The sequence below is a fragment of the Onthophagus taurus genome, chromosome 1, assembly GCF_036711975.1.
Source record: "Onthophagus taurus isolate NC chromosome 1, IU_Otau_3.0, whole genome shotgun sequence".
Taxonomy (NCBI): Eukaryota; Metazoa; Arthropoda; class Insecta; order Coleoptera; family Scarabaeidae; genus Onthophagus; species Onthophagus taurus.
In genome coordinates this window covers 25,755,841-25,776,445 of record NC_091966.1, presented here as the reverse complement: position 1 = coordinate 25,776,445, position 20,605 = coordinate 25,755,841, and the positions used below count along the sequence as shown (strand labels likewise).

The 20,605-nt window shown below is 33.8% G+C and overlaps 1 protein-coding gene across 2 annotated transcripts in view; it reads left to right on the top strand.

Moving 5' to 3' along the window:
• LOC111414613 (protein TMEPAI-like) overlaps positions 1-20,605 on the top strand; it is a 166,822-nt gene that overhangs the window by 70,915 nt on the left and 75,302 nt on the right. For both annotated transcript variants that reach the window (XM_071198960.1, XM_071198965.1), the window contains one exon: positions 12,189-12,331. In XM_071198960.1, coding sequence (XP_071055061.1) covers positions 12,189-12,331 — 143 coding nt within the window. The remainder of the gene's footprint in view (positions 1-12,188; positions 12,332-20,605) is intronic.

Sequence of the window (20,605 nt, the reverse complement as noted above, 5' to 3'; positions counted from 1 at the left end):
AGATCCATGATAGGATTTTAAAGAGTGTACTTGCTATTAGTATCTGAGTATCTGATACCCTCGGGTTGCCATCGAAATACATACCAAGCGAATAAGTCGGCAATCAAGAAAAAAATCTTGGTTTAAATCAACACTGTTTTACAATATAGGCATGTAGTTGTTTCCAGTACGCTACATAATAGTAGATGGTACCTTTTACTAGAAAGTTTTGTGAATAAAAATAAGGACTAACACCGAAATTTTGATATTTTTTTTCACAGATATATATTCACAGATGGATCAAAAATGCGTCTGAAAGACGTGCGGGAGTAGAGAAATTGTTGCTTCAGCAAGGTTGAAGCATGGGTAGGTATTGTACTATATTCAAAGCTAGAAATTTGGGATTGAGTTGAGAGATTTCCCTTGCTTTAAGTCATGAAAAAGCTAATAACTAAAAACCCTTGATGTTAAACATAGAATGAAAAAATAGATATGTTAGTTCAAATAACCAAAGTAAAAGTGTTTCTAGGACCAACATGATCATTTGCGATAGACAAAGGCTTCGTCAACTGGGTAGCACCAAATATTTTATCTAAAGTGCCTTATCATAGGAAAAATGATATATAATCGAACTATGTTATGAAATTTTAAACAACTGCACAACTTTTTGTTTTTAGTAAATACTAATTTCATAAGTGCATAACAATTAATGAATCGCCGACGCTATTTAATTTCTACTTTATTGCTTCTTAGTTTTGATCAACCATTACAAAAATTACTAATTGTATTTAATAATTTTTGATCAGGAATTTTTGGTAATATCAAAATACTTTGGCAATCAAAAGAAAATAGTAATACTTTAGTACATTGCTCTTATAATAAGCCATAAAAGTTTTTACCTCTTGCACTGTTCAGTTTGTTGCTTACAATATTTTCTTGTTTGATAGACATCTAAAATATTCCACTTTCAATATTCTTTTTAAACTGTAGACAATAAGAATACAAATTCTGGGCTAACAATCAAACATCAAATTGTTCAAAAATCAAACAGCTTATGAAATATCTTTGTTTTTAATCATACTATTCTAGTTATCTGAAACAAGATAATTAGTTTGTATTTTAGTGACTACACACATAAATCAATAAGTCATGATGTGATCTATGTAATCACTTTACTAGTGTGAAGACTAGTGATGTAGAGAAACACGTTACAAAATATATTAGATATCATATTATTTTTCGCTGAACATTTTCGGTTTTCACAGTTAGTATCAGTACGATAGTCGATATTGATAACGGAAATTAATTTGGAATACTTGAATTAATTGGTTATTACAACCAAAACTCTCATCGCAAAATGAATCTATTAAAAGATAACGAAGAAGATAAGGAAAATATTCCTGCATTAATTTGACGTTATGGTCTATATTGTCTGTTAACCCTCATCTTCCCAACCGGGGTACACTTGCTCCCCAGAATTGATTTTTTTTTAATAAATTGTTTTAAATTGTTTTTGAGGCTTGGGCTTTTGAGTAGCTTAATTTAATTGATTTTTAGTTTAAACGCCGATGTAAATATCCTTAAAATATAAATCAAAAAGAAATTTATTGGCTTATATTGGACTTTTACTTACAATTGGTGCTCTCAAAAATAGTAAGGAATCTGACGATATGCAGGATCGTACATGGTGTACCGATCCTGCCCACCGTACAGCTATCATTTCAGCTACTATATCTCGTAATCGTTACCGCAAACTCACGCGATTTCTTCGTTTTGATAATTTCGAAATAGAGAAGAAAGAAGAGAAAACGACAAACTGGCTGCGATTAGAGAGATATTTGATATATTTGTTGCAAAATGTAAAATTAGCTGCAATCCAGATGCCCATATATGCGTGGATGAAAAACTTGTTCTGTATAGAGGTAAAGTTCGATTCCGTGTGTATATGAAGAGCAAACTTGCAAAAACTTGCGTTCATACCAAACGAATTACTTCGTAGCCCATATAAACCTATAAATTCTTCTATATTTGCATACAGAGACAATCTGGTATCCTACGTGCAAAAAAAAATAGAGCATTAATAACTTACAACTACAACAAAAGTACAAGACCGTTGTTATCTCTCCTGCAGAAAGCGTAACATAAAGACAAGGCAACAGTATACTATGTGCAAGAAGATTGTTTGTGCTAAACATTCCTTAAAAAAATTGTTTTGTCAAAATTGCAATGCTCAACTTGTTAAATGTTTGTATTGGATATTTTTGCTAATTAATTTCATAGTCCTTGCAGTAACAAACAATTGCTATTTTATTTGCTTTAGGCCTTCAAACATTGGTGTACAAATGCCCCACCTGGTAATTATCGTAAAAAAATAGGTTGTGGGGATGAGAGTTAATGTCCAGTTAAGCGCATCGTCCACAAAAGCTTTTTGACTAGTGGGATACATGACACCTTACTCTGAAAGTCAGTAAAAGTGGCTTCCACATAGTTACAGGTCTCCTTAGACAGAGATACAGTAAGGTAATAATGCACTTTTATAACGCTTGTTATAAAATTAATTTCACTTTTTGTCGAACCTGTGTGCAAGATTACACTGAAACACATCTTCTTTGACTCTTTTTCCGAGTGACCACAAATAAAAGCTTGAAGAGATGGTATCAAGAACACACGTCGTATAGACATCCTAATCTTTTGGAAGTCCTTGGGCTAGTTAATTTGATCATGGTGAGTGTGAGAAGTACATACAATAAAGTGCAGGTGCGGTGTGCGATAAGTTAGTATTGTGATAAAATGACAGGTGGTTGCAAAGAGCCTGTATGTTTAAAGAACCTTTTATTGTAGGAAAACCAGATTAAAAAGCATGTCCTTCTTGAAACTTCCCCCATTCTGCTGTGTAACGATTGGACGATTTACTGCTATGAAAATTATGATCTCAAAAGTAATTCATAATATGAACCTGAGAGAAGATTTTTATCATTATTAAAATTGATTTGTAAACTTAAAATTGATGTGTTACAGCAAACATTGTAATGGCTGAAGGTGAACGATTTACCATTACGTGTTGTGATGTTAGCTACAGAATTATTTCTTCGGGTTATAAAAATCAATTTTACCTAATTTCATAAGATGATACGATTTGACAGCCTTCCTAGTCCAACGTTTCCCAAAGTTGTCTGGACCACGACCCATTTACCACAATAACCACATTTATATGGGATAAAGGTGGATTATAAGTGAGCTTACTGTAAAAACTGACCAACGTACCCTTGCCTAATATGAAACAAAGAAGCAGCGTTGTTTAATGCTACTACAGCATCTTCTCGACAATAAAATAATATCGTAACTGTGCTAAGGCCTGTTCAATAAAAAAAAAGACATCCAGATTAATGAAATTTTTATTTACTACATAAAAGATGTGATAATTCAGTGAGTAAGATGTAATTTCTTGCCATTACCACTTTAGCGTCGATTTCGACTTTAGTTACTTTTAATCGCAATGAATTTGTCACGCCCAATTTATTTCGGCACTTCGATTTAATGTGAATCATGGCTGAAAATCCTACTTCACATAAATATGAGACATTGATAACTTACTCGAACGCATGCTTTCATTCGCCAATATTTTGCAGCAAATAACGCATTGAGGACGAGGATCCAGTGTATCTTCATTCCAGGTGAATCCTAATTTTAGGTACTCAAGATCATATTTTGTCACAATTTTTCGACGTTTTGGTTCATGTGAGCCTTGTCAGGCTCAGTATTGTCTTCAGAGACCGAAATATTAAAACTGCTAGGCAGCTAGTTCTATTTAGTGTAGATTGTGAGTGATTTGAATAGAGGGGATTCCCTAGCTGTTTTTTATTACCAACCATTTTTTTTATTAGAACTAGTATTTATTAGAAGGTTGGTAGTAAAATTAGTTCCTAACAGTTTCATGGACCAGCTAATATCCGATCGCGACCTACACTTTGGGAAACAGTGTCCTAATCTCTATTTTTCTATTTCTGTTTTTCATTTATAAATGATTGATTATAGTAATATTTTAGTATGTTTTAAGTCTTTTTAGCATGTTTCTTTTTTGTAACAGTTATAAAGAAACGTTTAAAGTAGTAGTAATACTAACCAAACTCGTCACTTAATTATCAATTTTCTCCTGAATCACGCTTGCATATTACCTCTTTAGATATCGACTGATGGATAAGCGAGTGAACGCACCTCAATCGCCTTTTTACGAACGTAACAAACCAATTTCGCTCGCGACCGGTTACAGAAGAAAGAGCCAACTCATCGGGTCGAACAAACGCAGCCAATTATTTGATAATCTCGGCCCGGCTTGGCGCAAAAATCGGGCGACAAGCGTAATCGCCAATGATAAATCGGTGCCGCTATTGTTCGACAATTCGCTCTCTCGTCTGTTTTTTCGTGGCCCCGAGCGATAAATAATTCGAGTGCGTCGTTCACATTGTTCGAAACGAACAATACAGACGCCGTCTCACCTCCGCGATGCCTGAAAACCGCAACACCCTATCTGACACCCATAACAATTAAAAACCATTTCGGACTTGATACCAAAAACTCGTCCCCGATTTCGGGTTACTGTTATTCTTTTATAGTTGTTGGGGTCGATTTGTAGGTGCGGCCGGGAAGTAAACGAGACAACGCACACGACTCCATTCGGCGTCTATAAATAGCTTTCACCGAAATCGGTGGAAAGTGATAACCGCGTTGATAAAACGGGGCACGTAGCCCGTGGGGCTTAATTGACGATAATGGGAGACCGTAAAAGTCTTCGGCTACGAGTCGGTCTCTGGTTAATCGATACGACTGGCTGCGGTATTGGAGCGCAGACAACACAAGGCAGACGGTCTGACCTACACTGTGCTACTTTAACACACTTATTGCGCTCGCTTACTCGCTTGCGCTCGACCATCACCGCGTCGCGACGCCCTAGGCTGTGGCGCTCACCTAGACGTCGTTTTTCAAATTGTGGGTCAACTTCCGACCTTCAAATCATATTTTTTTCTTGTTTTTACTGAATACATTGAAAATTTCCTAATAAATCTTAGCAGAAAAATAATTTTGTATTCTGTTAAAATTGGGTTATCTTATGCAATTAAAAAAATGTGTTTGATGGAACACATTTTCCATAAAGGAATCAATGATATTATTATGTACATACTTATTAACAACAGTTCTTCACTTATCTAAATAATTATGTACTCCCAATTTTTGTTTGAACTGTATTGGTTTATCAACGTTAAACATTTTAAACGATAATATGACAATAAAAATTGCCACTATAAAACGAAGAAGAAACCTCTGGAATTTATAAAGATAACATAATTCATAAGTAATTCATGATCTGTACATATGAAAATGTTTATTTTGTCTGCCAAAACTGTAAATACCAATAAATTTTAAAAGAATCTGTTATTGCCAATTATTTTGAAGTTATTCGCACCATTAAATTTGTATTTTGGATAAATTTGAACTTGAACTTGGCTAATATTTATATTGGTGATTTCATTAAACTTTTTCATATTTTCTTTTTGTTTCAAAATCGCTGTATATTTTTGATTCATGTGAAAATTCGCGGATACTTCTCTGTGAGAAGATAGTGGATAAGAAAACAGTTCTCATCCTTTATTGACAATGGATTAACTAAGAAGGTGTGGTTGTTAACGTTGAATTGATGTTACTCGTTTCTATTTCAAGTCGATTTTCTTCCCATCAATAGCATTGTTTGTTAGAAATGATTCCACCTCTGTCTTTTCGTGTAACAGATTAGAAATGTTCGAATACGACCGGCTTTATTCTCATCGAAGAGTTCTTAGAAAACCCATCCTGTTAATTTCCACACCTTTCCAAGATTTCTAAGTCCGTTGATGATCGTTGAATTGTAAACATTGAAGTTCTCTACTAACATGCTGGTTGTTAAGCTTTCATGCTCTTCCACAAGTACTTCATCGTCGAAATGCAATGGACGACGACTTCTTTGTCGAGCCTCCAAGCTGGTATCACTCGAGTCTTTCATCGATTTCGTCACCAAAATATTCGTTGTGATATATCGAAATGATACCTATAAATTTGATGATAAACAAGAATGAATTTAAGATTTAATTGGACTTAATTTTAAATGTAACTTGTAAATCAAAGTTTTCGATGATTTAATGAACATAAATAGATCAATTAATTCACACAAACAAATTCACCGCATAATTTACATCCTGGATACATTACTTTTGATTGATTACACAAAAAAATGATAATAAAATTAGTTACCAAGCAACACGGAGAATCTTTATCATAAATGTTAGAAGAGTAATTAGTAAAACAGATTGCATTTTGCAATTCAATTGATTTATGATTGTCTTTGTCGGTAAACAAGATCAATTTTGAAACACAAAACAAAAAAATCTACTTCTTCATCTAGCTCTATATATTTTAAATATTTTATGTTTACTGCTTTTCTTTTTCTTTGTCTCCCAGATTATATTCGATAGACAAACGAACAAAGCATTCGCGTTTCTAGGAGATCTAAAACAAAAACTCTTGGAAATCGTTTCATTGCAGCATAGTTATCCTTACAGGTACCGTCGCGATGCAATTGTAGATGCTATTATGACGAAACGTACACCGAGAGCTCGACCACGCGAGACGTAATGGCGCAATCGCGACCAACGTCGTCTAGACTGATATAAAACTTTTTATCTCCATGCCACAGATCCCTAATCAGTTTATTTGCACTTATCGTACGCGAATAGTATAGCAGCACCGTCGTAAGTTTGCTCCACCACAAATAAGTACACGAACTCGTCGCTATCCCCTTATTTGGTGCGTATGTACAGAAGAACCTTCGAGTTAACTTTTCTGTTTACATCCGACAAGACCATTAGTTTAAAAAAAAATATATGTGGTAGACACAACAAATTATTAATGTTCCTTATCTAAAGGGTTATGTAAGAAAATTGTTTTATAATGAAATCATTTTAAGAACATCTGTTCGTGCAAAGGTTACAATTAAGATTTATGATCACGTTTTTGTGCATAATCATTCAACAATTAGGAAAATTTCATCAGATCAGATTTATTTTTTCATTGATGAGTGTAATTACAAGAAACTCGGGAATTTATTAGTTTGGTGTCATCATCTTCAAAACTGTAATCGATTATTTTAATTTAAAAATGATGTAAATGTGATATTTTCCCATACACATAAACTTCATAAATAATAGTGATGTAGTCTTTGTCACGCGGTCTTTTAATGTCGATTACAGCATGACACGATCAATCTGAGCTAGGTAGAGGTCAGTACTAAGATTGAATTTGCTTTTTCTGTTTCTATCCAGAGAAAGCAATATCAAATTTATTAGAAATAAACTTTTCTCGTTTCTAAGATTATCTATGATTGTGTCACTAGATGTAAAGTCAACAAACATTGATTCTTCCGTTGTCAAAAGATTGATTTGATTTTTTTTTGTAGTTAATAACATTAGTGGAAAACTTAGTACACCTATTAAAATGCTTTATACATTTTTTAAATAAAGTGGTGTCTTCTATGTAGATAGTAACAACAGAAAGGAAGAAAAATGTCGCAGTGTAAAACACTTTAAACATGACCTAGGACAGTTTAAGATAAATCGCGACGGAGGTGTATATATAACGTGTTTTGTGCAAACGTATAAAAGTTATAAATTGATGGCATATTTCATTTTTAGTTTCTGTGGTCATTGTCGAAAAATCGGTTTTAGTTTTTTAAAGTCCACTAAAAATACAAGGCATCAATTCTTTTTCATACATTATATATGACTTTATTTATTAATTCAGTAGGCTTTACATTGATTATTATTTAAGGGTGTTATATGTTAAATGTTCATCGATATCTAACAGTTAAATGATTTTTAAAGAAACAACTGTGGTTTTGCAGAAGAATGTAAAAAATGGTAAATTAAACGGAAAATTCAACTTTAATACTTAAATTTTAGTAACTTAGCTCGTAGATAATGTAGGAAAAATTAGAAGAGCCAGATTAATTGTTGATACTTGGAACGTGCAAAGAAAATTAACATTAGGACACTATCATTAAAATAAATCAAGTAATTTTTTGTTTCTTTGCAACTCAGCGATTAGATTTCCAGTAAAATTTAATAAACAAGGTTCTCCGAGCAACTGATATCGTGCTCCATTTACGTTTATTCGGGCTTCCGCGAACTCTGGCACCCTTCCTCTACCCTTTATTAGCAACCCTTAAACCTATCAAATAATTTGTCGTTTCACATGTGAAATCACGAAATTAATTTCCTTTTGGTAAACGCGAATCAAGTTCTTGAAGAATTTTTATGTAGATTTCGCAATTATTAATTAACATTTATTCTTAGTTGGTGTTTTAAGATTAAATTTTTTGAACACAATTACTTTCAGGTAGTTTTAGAAATATTAATCCATTATCTAGTTATGACAGAAAAAGCACTGATATATAACTTACTTTTAGAGATAGAATTATAAGGACTCAATCAATAATTCTGTGTATGTATAATAACGATTTTTTTAAATTTTGTTCGATGCTTAAAGAATTCAATTTCACAACAAGCTCTGTTTTTGACAGTTATAAAGTTAGTTGCGATGTCACAACCTCCCGGCACTTCAAACCTTGAAGTGGAAAACACCTATTGTCACCGAAAGTTGACTGTGGTTAATGTTTTGATTTTTAATTTGCAATTAAATTACAAAATTAGTATAAACTTTTGCGAAAAATGTGATGTAGTCGTCAGTATCACCCCTGGGATGGCAAAGGAATATATGGTTTATATTTAAAACTATCATTAATTTTTGACAATGAATCACTGAACTGGGTTGCCATTGGACTCCTTCGTGTAAATCATCTATTATTGTAAGTTTCATAGAGAACTTTTGTATTTACAAAATGGGAGTAACAACATCATGCATTTACCAAATGTTATGGCAAACTTTTACGATCGACTTCATCATTTAAGCGGTTTGATATAAACACTAGTTGATGTAAGTAAGTATGTAATCAAATGCAATAACAAAAATTACACGATTAATGCTATAAAAAGATATGCAATATTTCCCATCATTCCTCGTGGTAACGATTTCCGATGTTACCAAAGTGAAAAATCATCTACCACTTCACCAGATATCCCTGACAAAAAGAACATTCGCAGATAATCAAAGAAGATCTAGTTTCTCTACTGGGAATCAATTGGAATAATTTCCCATACACAATTTTATTTTCAAAATCGCATACCAATGACAAATGTAGTAGAAGAATGTTAACACATTCGTAAACATGTTAATACTATGATTTAATACTGAAATCAAGTTAATAAGAAGTAGGATAGAGGAGAGGAAACACCGAGTGCGTTTTAAGACAGCTAGGTAAAAAGGATTTTTCAATTCGCTTTTGACATCGCAATCGTCTGTAGTGATTTTAACGAAATTAAATCGTACTCTAAGATATGGAATATTAGAGCAATATTGAAGCGAAAGTGTTAGAAAAGAAATACCAAAAGACCTTTTCTCTTTATATGCAAAAAGTTTCTTATTGTCTATAGATGATAAGAAAATAAAGGTCAGGTATTAAGTCACGTACTTATAACACACTTTGTAACACATAAAAAAAGGGCAACTTAATGCCCTAGGGAAATTGCGGGAACTGTACTGTTGAGATACTGAGGGAGTCGAAGTTGTGAAATTTATTGATTGAATCTTGAGTTGTGTTGTGTGGGTTTGAGATTGGATTTTGGAATATAAAGTGTGGATGAAGGTTAAATTGAATTAAGAAGGGATCAGGTTGGGGTTGTGGGAATATTAGCATCAGGTGGGATTGGACTTATGTTGATGAGAGGTTTGGGCTGAGGTTGAGTATTATGCGTTAAGGTTTAAATTTTAGAAATAATAAGTTTATGTCAGTGAGGTTCTGAAAATTATTGATTCGATCAAGTTATATTCGGCTTTATGAATTTGGACATTATTGATTGATAGCTTACGTTGAATAATGCTTAAGTAAGGATTTGATTTTGGAAATACTAGGTTCAAACGACGATGGATAGGGTTGGTGCTGCAAAAATTTTAAACTGGGTAGAGTTTCGGTTAAGTTGTGTTTGAGGTTTAGGTTGAATCTTAAAAATTGAAGGTTTGGATGAGTTGACCAGTAACGAGTTTTGAAACAACGCGTGAGACACTTCTATAGAAGGCTTGAAGAGTAGCATAATGGTCCCTTAGACAGCTGGCACCCTTTTAACCTACCACATATCTTAAAACTTCCCACGGACAATGGTTTTAACCATTTGGTTTTGGTTAATACCCTCGATATGAGTAGTAAGAATTCGGGTACTAAGAAAGGTGCTCTTTTAACAGGAACAGGTGAACTTTGGCCAGAAGGTCGTCCAGCTTATAAGTCTTACTGTTTCACGAACAGGTGGGATAATCAGTAATCACGGTGACATAATCACGTGTCGCCACTTTCTGAACTGTTGCAATTTGATACACATCATTTGAGTCCATTTATTAGTAATGGACTAATGGATCAATGGAGGTAATTGCCTTCATTCCAAAAGCCTGAAACAGACTGTCTACTTTTGGAACTTATTAATTGATTTGAGTTGGGGTATCATAGGATTCAGCATAACTTCAACTTTTCAAAATTATTAATTTCTGGGGTTTTTGGTTGCGTTATTTCTGGTATAAGTTTGGATTGATTGTGTTTCTAGTTTGGAGTTTTGGTTGATGTAGATTGAGTTGTGGTTCGGTTTAGGATTAGATCTCGATAATATTCAGTTTACGTAGATATAGTGCAAAATTAGATATGATTGTAATTTTGTATATTAATAATTGGGTGGTGTTTGATTTAGGTTTAGGTTTTAAAAATATTAAGCCATTAGGCGGTGATGGAATTAGAATGGGGTGGTGGGTTTGATTGGTTTGAGGTTTAAGATATTGGTTGCATTGCGTTGAGTAATTGAGTTAAATACAAAACGATTGGATTTTGGAAAGCTGAGGTTAAGGTTTCGATTGAGTTAGATCATATAGGAATGGATCAGTTGGTTGGTTTGGATTTCGGAAATAAGTTTTTGGTTAGAATGGAATTGATAAGTTTATAATTTCATTACTATGGAAATAAAGAAATTGTTACATGGGTTTGGTAATATATTAGATAATCAATCTGGTATATCTTTTCTATCGCTGCATGATTGAGTAACAACTATTACCATCAGTTTTGAAGGTAATGTTTAAGTATACTCACTTATAACATTCCCTAAATTCATAACTATAGTTAATGACCAATCCGTTGTTTTTCTTACAGAATTTAATCACTAATCTTGAATGTTTCAATGAATAATTCATTGACGGATTAGGTTCATACCATAGCAGAATAAATGCGCCAGATGATATCGTTAGTTATTCCTCTATGCTTCCGAATCTTTCAATTAAAGAGTTGAATGCAAGCCCCTCCAGTTAATTATGTTCATTGCTCCTAATTAAATCCTTTTGTGCTTTGGCATCTATTCATTCATTCATAGTTTTCGAGCTCTTTCTTACTGGGTTACGTTTTTGTTCATTTTGCTATAAAATTAAATTTAGATATATTCCATATATTTAACTAAATTTATCAAATTTGATTTCTTAATATTTAATGCATAATATTAATTTAAATAATCAGCATCATGTCAACATTACCAAAAGTACTCAAGTCAACCTTTTCTAAATATCGTTTCAACTGTTAACAAAGTATAAAAAGGTTGGGGAAAATTAGTACAAATCAATTTCTTCCTGTAACACAAAGCATAAAAGAAATAAAAGGAAGATAATCCCGCCCTGCAAATTACTGTTTTTATTCAAATTACACGTCCGATAAATTACGATAATCTATTTTCCATGTTTTACAACGTGTTTTACCAAATTACTACTTTCGGCTTGTGTTCCTACAATGTGCGAGAAGGTCTAAAATAAAAAGCGGCCACGGGCAATAAAGTTTAATGGAGACGGGTTCGGTTTAATTTTCGAAAAGTTGTACCGGCACAAACCTGTCACCTTGTCAATGTTGTAGTCGGCATCGAACTGAATTTTTAATTCCAGCATTTCATTTCGATCCTAATTCTCCTCCATTCCTTGTCACGACGCGACGATGTAAACGAAATAAAAAATACCAAATAAATTTATGTGTCTAATTTATTATCTTGTTTCAGTGAACGATTCCAGTGTTTTGGTGCTAGTGGTGTCTGTGGTGGTGCTGACGATTGCGCTGGGGTTGGTCACGTGCGTTCTCAACCACTATAGGGCTACGGCTGCCAATCCGCAAGAAGTCGGACAAACACCGACTACTACACCGGTAAGTTAAGAAACGATTTAAAAGTATTCTTAAAATGCAAAAATAAAAAGAAGTGTTGCGATAATCTGCAAATAAAATTTTTGTTGTGTTGAAACCAATCAACACCGTAAATCGAATTTAATGAGATGCTGAAGATTTGTCGATATGCCTTTCCGGCCGCCAACAAATGGTAATCGTGCCCGTAGGAGATAAGTACCGGGGGCGGTGAAGATAATGTGCTTCGGAGGCGGCTTTTCGATTGGCCGATGGCTGAACGGCCTCGGCAATTGCAACCGCCGGACGCTGCAACGCAACGGTGGCGGTTCGACCGTACACATGTTACCCTAATTAGCAATTAGGTGCAGCGGTGGCGCAATCAATCGTCATGTTTAGATCGAGTCGGTCGTCCGTGCTAATTACCACGTCTATAAACCCCCTTCTCTCTAAACCATTAGAAGAAGAGATAAAAGTAATAAATTTTTTTATTGTACATGTCAAATTATTATCTATCAGCAATTTTTATTCTAATTACATTTCCAGTGATAGAAAATTTTAATATTTGATTCTGAAAATAAAATAGCTTATGAAAATCTTTCAACTCATTTCAAGTAGATTTCGTTAGAGGTTTATATATTTTAATTATAATTCTTGGAATATATGTAAAATAACTGATTAACGTAATTTACAGCAAGCTTAATACTTATTCTACTCATCAATGCGCCGATAGCTTAATCAGAAAATAGACATTCCTTACCCAGGCCTTAAATACTTTGTTTGTACTCCCTAAACCGGTCCATACACTATGATACAAAACTGTCAAAATGGCTGTTCGTTAGCAAAAAGACGTTTTGCGTGAATTTATAAGTATATACCAAGGAAGTACTTGTCTTTGTAAAGTGAAAAGTAGTGAATATATGGATAGAAATAAAAAGGATGAGGGTTGCCAGCTGCTAGTGGAAGTTTTTAAGCAAATATCAGTTATTCTACAATGTTCAGACTGCCAATTCTCAATTTGAACCGAGCAATATTATTCACAATTTTTAAGTGAATAATGTATACTATTATTTAAATAATGAACTGTAGAAAGCTTTATCTATTTTATTTATTCGTACAGTAGGGTTAAGATAAATAAGGACACTATTATTGCATGATAACGAAACAGTGTCATATAAGTACATTTTCAAAATTAACATTCCACTATTCTTGATATATAACACGATCATGTTGCCAAGGCACGCTTCCATCATCAATAAAGTACCTTACAAAACGTTCTCGGACATTTTTTGCATCCATGCGCAAATAATTCCTATAGTTATCGATTTCTAACTGTAATTCGTTCAGTAAATTCGCGTGAGAATACTGTGTCCGTTTTTTCAGACAATTCTTTCCCCATTTTGATCTCTTCCTTTCTTTCTTCTTCTTCACTACTATTGCGATAGCAGTAGCAATTAAATATAAATCATGTTGCTGTATTATATTCATTATAGTTAACAAGTCGCATGTTTCAGGCGCAACTCACTATGAAACTGATACAAAAACTGCCAAGTAAATTTGAATCGTGAAAGCGTGCATGCAAGCATGTTTCAATTTTTCATCAAAGTGTATGGGCCTATATAAGGTAGCATTTGAGTGTATAGCGTTTAGATTCATAAAGTCTATAAATAGCTTCCTCATAAAAAGTTATGTATGCTTGCGTTTATGTCATAAGTATAGGCATCTTTTAGTAACCTCACTTTGCAACGTGTATCAGTCTCTCGACTATGACGTTGGTTCATCATCTGTACCACGATGAGCACGCTGAGTTAGCTATGGAGATTAGGAATCTGCTATGATACCCTCATCGGTAAAATAGTGTTGAGTTGGTCCTAAACCTCGACCGACTAAAGCCTTCTTCCGTCTATCATCGTCTTTCTGAAGTCGGAAAAGATTCTGTGGTGGTTCCAAGTTATCAGTCTCTTTTCTTGAAATAAAATATCGTTAGGTTTACTTTCCCTTACCGATCTGTGCTACTATCATAGACCCTAATTCATAAAGAATATTGAGAACCATCTAAGTCTGTTTTTGATTGTCAACATTTTCGCCTTTGGATGGGACAGAATATTTCGATGCAACGACTTTCTTAGTAGATGCTACTTTACTAGCATAAGACACTTCCCGTTTGATTGCGGCGTTATGAACCTTGGCATTCCTTTCTTCAGCCTTTCGTCTCTCTTTCATTTTTGTTCTTCATCTGTTGGGCCGGCGAGAATCTCATCTTTGAGTATTCAAATAATGGATTGTCTCTGCATTTCAAGCATCTGTACTCCGTCGTACATCTAGGCAATTAAGTTTTGTTTTCACCTTTATATGGCAACTTCCCGAACTTCGTACAATTTCATCCCCGTCCTTGTTCTTGGTAGTGGTCACCAGAACTCTTCACGCTGTTGAATTGGAATCCCTTTGCCATCAGATCTTCTTCTATTTCCTCAGTTTCGATTTTCTCTAGAATTCGTCTTAGCCGACTTTCAACTCCTTTTCCTCTGAGAGCTGGTAATAATGAAATTTCAATTTCAACGTCTCGATTTCTCGCCTAAATTTTTCGGTGTTGTAAAGATCTTAATCCCTTTCTTTGTGTTAAAGGTTATTACTACATCGATTCTGTTCTTTTTATCTATTTCCATAACCTTCAAATACTTGTCCTTCTTTCTAAGGACTATAGGTTGCTTTTCAACTCCCTTAAACTTCGCTTCTTGGACGTTCTCCTCTTCCGAATTGGAGGCTGGTAATAAGATCGTTTAACATTTAGTTTTTGCGTTTCTCTTCCTTTTACTATTCTTTTTCTCCAGAACCAGTATGAAATCGTCGTCTTCTGGTTTCACAAGGATTCGCAAGTAATTGGCATTATTCTCTTCTCTCGAGTTTGCTAATCCCTCTCTTTACTCTTTTCTTCGTTCTCTATGAACTTTGTAAGGTCACGGAACTTCCCCCCGTCAAACTGCTGAACAAGAGCTTGAGCTACTTCAAGCAGCTTCTTAATTCCTCGTTTACTATGTTTGGTGTCCTTATTTCAGCTACACCTTTGGAGGGTTTATAGTACCCTTCTCCTCAAGCCTTCTTGTTTGTTCTATTGCAATATATAATCGATTTGAAGAAAAAAACGCTTGCGCATCCTTTTTCTACCGAAGGAGTCAGTTCTGTTAGTCACCCATACCTGTACGTCTTACTCGCTCAAGAGTCAAGCAACGTCTGAATATATTGAAGATGTGGGTACACAAGCAGTAATGTTTATGTAGTGATGAAGACTTTTTCATTAGACTTATCCCAAATTGACTGGCTCACCGTTAAGTTTACCTTCCAATCACGATCGAAAGTCCATCTGTAGCATAGTATAAAAAATGTATACATTTAACATTCCTACATTTATGTTCCTCATGAACTTCATTAGTGCAGTGTTATTACTTTTAACTTATAGCTCTGTGGACATACACCAGTTTTCCGCAAGATTTAACGGTGTGTTTATTAAACTGATGAGTACGTTCATATCCTTTTCCAGGATCCAGAAAAAACGTTGCCTGGGTAGCATTCGATAATAGAACTTTAGCCGTTTATGACACGAAAAGTTCGTAGACACCAAGAGCAATGAAAACCCTCCTTAGGAACAACCATTGTAGATAGCTTAAGAGATACACTAAGAGTGTTGTTATGGAACATTGTTTGAACTTGCTCGTTAATTGATAGCATATTTGTAGTTATAATAATGATTGATAACAAAGTGTGGTCAAATGGACTCTCTATGTCCAGAAAAGCATCAGTATCATTTTCTAGTTGGTTGAGGAATTCTGTATCTAGGACGTCCGACTTGATGACCTTACCTTACTGTCTTGGTACTTGACCAATAACGTAAAACATCAAACTTATTTTCAAAAATCTATTTAAAATTAATGTGCTTTATGAAGTCTTCAAAAATCAACACAATTTTCATAAGATTCAATAATATTCAATTCTATTATATAAAACAGAACTAAAAATACGTCCTCTATGTAAATTCTTAATTTCTATTTGTAAAAGAACAAAGAGTTCATAAAAGAAATATATACAGTTGAAAAAAAATTGTACGAAAATAATATTTTCGCCGAGTATAATAATTTTCTACTCGGGCCCAGAGCGAAAATTCACACCGTTAACATACTAAATTAAACGCGTAGCGGTATTTCGCTTCACTTTTTCGCCCCAGTTACTAATTAGTCCGAAAATAAACCTCCGCACGAGCAAACAAAGTTAGTCAGCCTTATTTCACAATTAATGATTCGTGTCGGAGCGGTACATTTTAGCCGGTTGATTAATTAGCTTGTGGAAAATACGTGACACTCTACAAATACTAATAAGTTCGCTACATTAAAATTAACAAATTTGGTGTACGTTAGAAACAATGGAAATTTTGCAATGAGAGCTTTTGCGAAACCGTTCTTTTTAATTTTTAGATTTCCACTCGCGAACAATGCACTCATTCACATATCTCGAGACAATGCACGGCTAACATATTAAAAGAGTTGACCGCACCGATATCGGTTCGATTATGTTGGTCTCATTGTCTCCCGGCGTTTTAATTGCTATATTTACGAAATATCGACGCACGAGACCTACAGTATACGCAAATTGCTCTCTCGTATTTTTACTCTTATCTCGATATTCGTTGAAATATTCCATTCGTCATTGTTGATTATTATGACTGTTCTCCGGCGTCGATAGCCCCCAGTCTAAACTGTACCGGGGTCACTAATGTACATTTATTTGTCTTTATAGAGTAGGAAATCAATCGGCTTTTATGACCAAACATAGATGATCGACGATGACATATTCATTTTTTTTATTATCGTACTTATTTTGGCTACATTTCAAGGTATGACAAATATTTGCAGTAAATTGTTTGGCAAAGAATACGAGCCGAAAATAAAAACCAAATTCCGATGAAAATGTGAATGTTCGGTCATTTGTAATTTGGAAATCACTCATAGATTATTTTATGACTCGTAAAAGTATCTCAGAAAATCTATTAAATTCAAATTAAAACCAAACTGAAACCTATACATTTTACTGTTTCCGAATTTATGTTGACCATGTAACACTAAAATTACGCCTGCGAGTATGTACGTTTGTAAACACGATACATTTAAGTTAGTTACATTGATGAAATTTGGTGTGTGACTATTAAACCACAATCATAAATCTGTATCAAGTTTGGGTTGTACCCGTCAACCGATCTCACTTTATCCGAACTAGTATGTAGCCATTTTCACATAAACTTGCACTTTAAATTTAACGATTATGTGTTACGGATGACTAATCCAAAAAATAAAACATGAAATTTTCATGAAACTACTTCGTTTTTAGTTTTATATGGCTGACTTTCATTTTCTGCTATTGATACTAATGCATTTAAGTGCTTGTATAGCAGACAGCAGTACATCGAGTTTCTGAAATATATTTAACGGCATTTGGGCGGATCTAAAAATTGTTTGATTACATTCTTTCTAAGCTTTGAAGCAGAAAAAATATATAAATTTCGTGAATGAATCAAAAGAAGTCGATGGCTTTCGTCTTATATTATGCTGCGTGTACAGGGTGTCCCAATTTCAATGTCCGCATAGGCTATCTCCGATACTAAAAGAGATAGAAAAAAAGTAGCTTACATGTCATGATCTCGTTTTTCGAGAAAATGCTAATGCCGAAAACTCCGAACAGCTATCGTCTTTTGTTTTCGCCCTATCGGCAAAAACTGAAAATTTTGCGAAAACGACAATTGCGAATATCTCTCTTATTATCAAAGATGGAGTATTATAAATAAAACATTATATGGGTAACTTTTTAAGAAGAATTCAGTGGCGTAGGTAGAATTTTTTTTCCATCTTTTATTTTCGAGATTTTAGACGTAACTTTATTTTTTTAAATGGAAACCATAGTTGGCTATGACTTAAAATAATTTGTTATTTTCTTCTGATAACAAATATATATAGTTTGTGGGGTATATTTCTTATAGTTATTGAATAATTAACAAAAATTCATTTTGTTCCATCTAAATCTAATGTATGTATTTAAAAGTTAACGTTGCTATGGTGATAACCATACATACTATGATGGAATATAATGTATCAATTTTTTTTGTTCTTTCTAAACTATTGTATGTATTTAAAACTTAATGTTGTTATGGTGATAACCATACCATGAGGGAAAGCATTGTTTCCAATTATTGGCAAAGTTTGTAGTAAGGACAGTAGAATCTAACAGGACTGCTACATCCATTGTATTTTTGTAGTCGACTACGGGTTGGTTGCTCGCACTCTACGTCACACTATTTGCCACGCCTGGTAGATAACTGTCTATGTTTTTAGAGGTTATATGATAGACATTAATACCTCTAAAAAGGCTCAATGTGCTGCCTTAATATATTGAGGTATTTCCCTGAGTTTAAGTTTTTATGGTAGATACTATATGCCAAAACTCTATTATCTAAAAGGGCACACCATACATTGAACCCCAATCTTCTTTGAACACTCAGAGCAGATTATTTAATTTTTCTAAATATCATCTACAAAATTTTAATCTTAGATTGACATCTCCGGCACGTAAATAATGAGTTAGCCCCGCTTTGTATGGTTTATACTTATTTTTCTTTCATATTCGGGAGCAGCGGCTTTTGGGTGAGACGTCTTGTTGCAATTTCTCTTGCAGGTCATTTTGGTATGTTTTTGTATGTGGTTTGGGGAAGGACCAAATATCCATTACATTTTCTGCTAACCGGCTGAAGGTTCTTACGTGCGGTTGTCTTCTTTCTGGATATCTTGTGAAATAAAATTCCGCGGCTAACGTCGCATTCTTATCTGATAACATATAGCATTCCATCATGTTACATTTTTCATAATTTTCGAAATTCATTGTAAAGTTTTATTCAGTTTTGTTATACTTTGACACTTAACATGCTGGTGCATCGTACCAGCACATAATGCCAGAGTTGTTATCGAATTTTTAAATACAAACTTTGGCAATTATTTGATACATTATGTTCCATCATAGTATGTATGGTTATCACCATAGCAACATTAACTTTTAAATTCATACATTAGTTTTAGACAGAACAAAATGAATTTTTGTTAATTATTCAATAACCATAAGAAATATACCCCACAAACTATATATATTTGTTATCAGAAGAAAATAACAAATTATTTTAAGTCATAGCCAACTATGGTTTCCATTTAAAAAAATAAAGTTACGTCTAAAATCTCGAAAATAAATGATGGCAAAAAAATTCTACCTACGCCACTGAATTCTTCGTAAAAAGTTGCCCATATAATGTTTTACTTATAATACTCCATCTTTGATAATAAGTGAGATATTTGCGAATGTCGTTTTCGCAAAATTTTCAGTTTTTGCCGATAGGGCGAAAACAAAAGACGATAGCTGTTCGGAGTTTTCGGTATTAGCATTTTCTCGAAAAACGAGATCATGACATGTAAGCTACTTTTTTTCTATCTCTTTTAGTTTCGGAGATAGCCTAAGCGGACATCGAAATTGGGACACCTGTACGCCCAATAATTTAAACGAATGTGCTTTGCATGTGCTTACCAATACATAAAAAAAGAAGCTACTCGATCTGTGAAAATTACAGAGCCATATGTCTATCATTTACAAGTTACAAATTATACACAAAGATAATAGAAAAAATGTTAAGAAGAGTAAAGGAAAATAAAGTAGAAGATAAACAAGCAGCATACAGAACAAACAAACAAACGATCGATAACATACATGTAATTCGAAATATCATCGATAGGAAAATAGAGACGGACAATGAACTATAGCAAATATTCTTGGACCTTGACACGCTTTTGGCACGGTTAACCGTAGTATTATATGGAAGTGTCTAGAACAACTAATGCTACCACAAAAACTAACAAAAATAATTGAAAATCGGTACAAGAAAGTCAAGGGCATAGTACAAATGAAGGGAGAAACATCAAAAATTTTGAAATGAGGAAGGGAATAAAACAAGGCGATAGCCTAAGCCCCTTGTTATTTATAATATTAATGGACAGAGTGATAAAAAATACAAGAACAAGAACAAATAAGTAGAAGTATCAAACAGTAATAGGTTATAAAAGTTTGGAACCAGTAAAAATAGATAATTTACTAGATGCAGACGACATAGTGCTGATAGCAGAGAACCATAAAAAAGCAAAGAAATTGGTTGAAACATGGACAGAAGAAATTGAAAAGATGGGCCTAGAATTGAACGTAAATAATTGTAAAATCGTGATAATA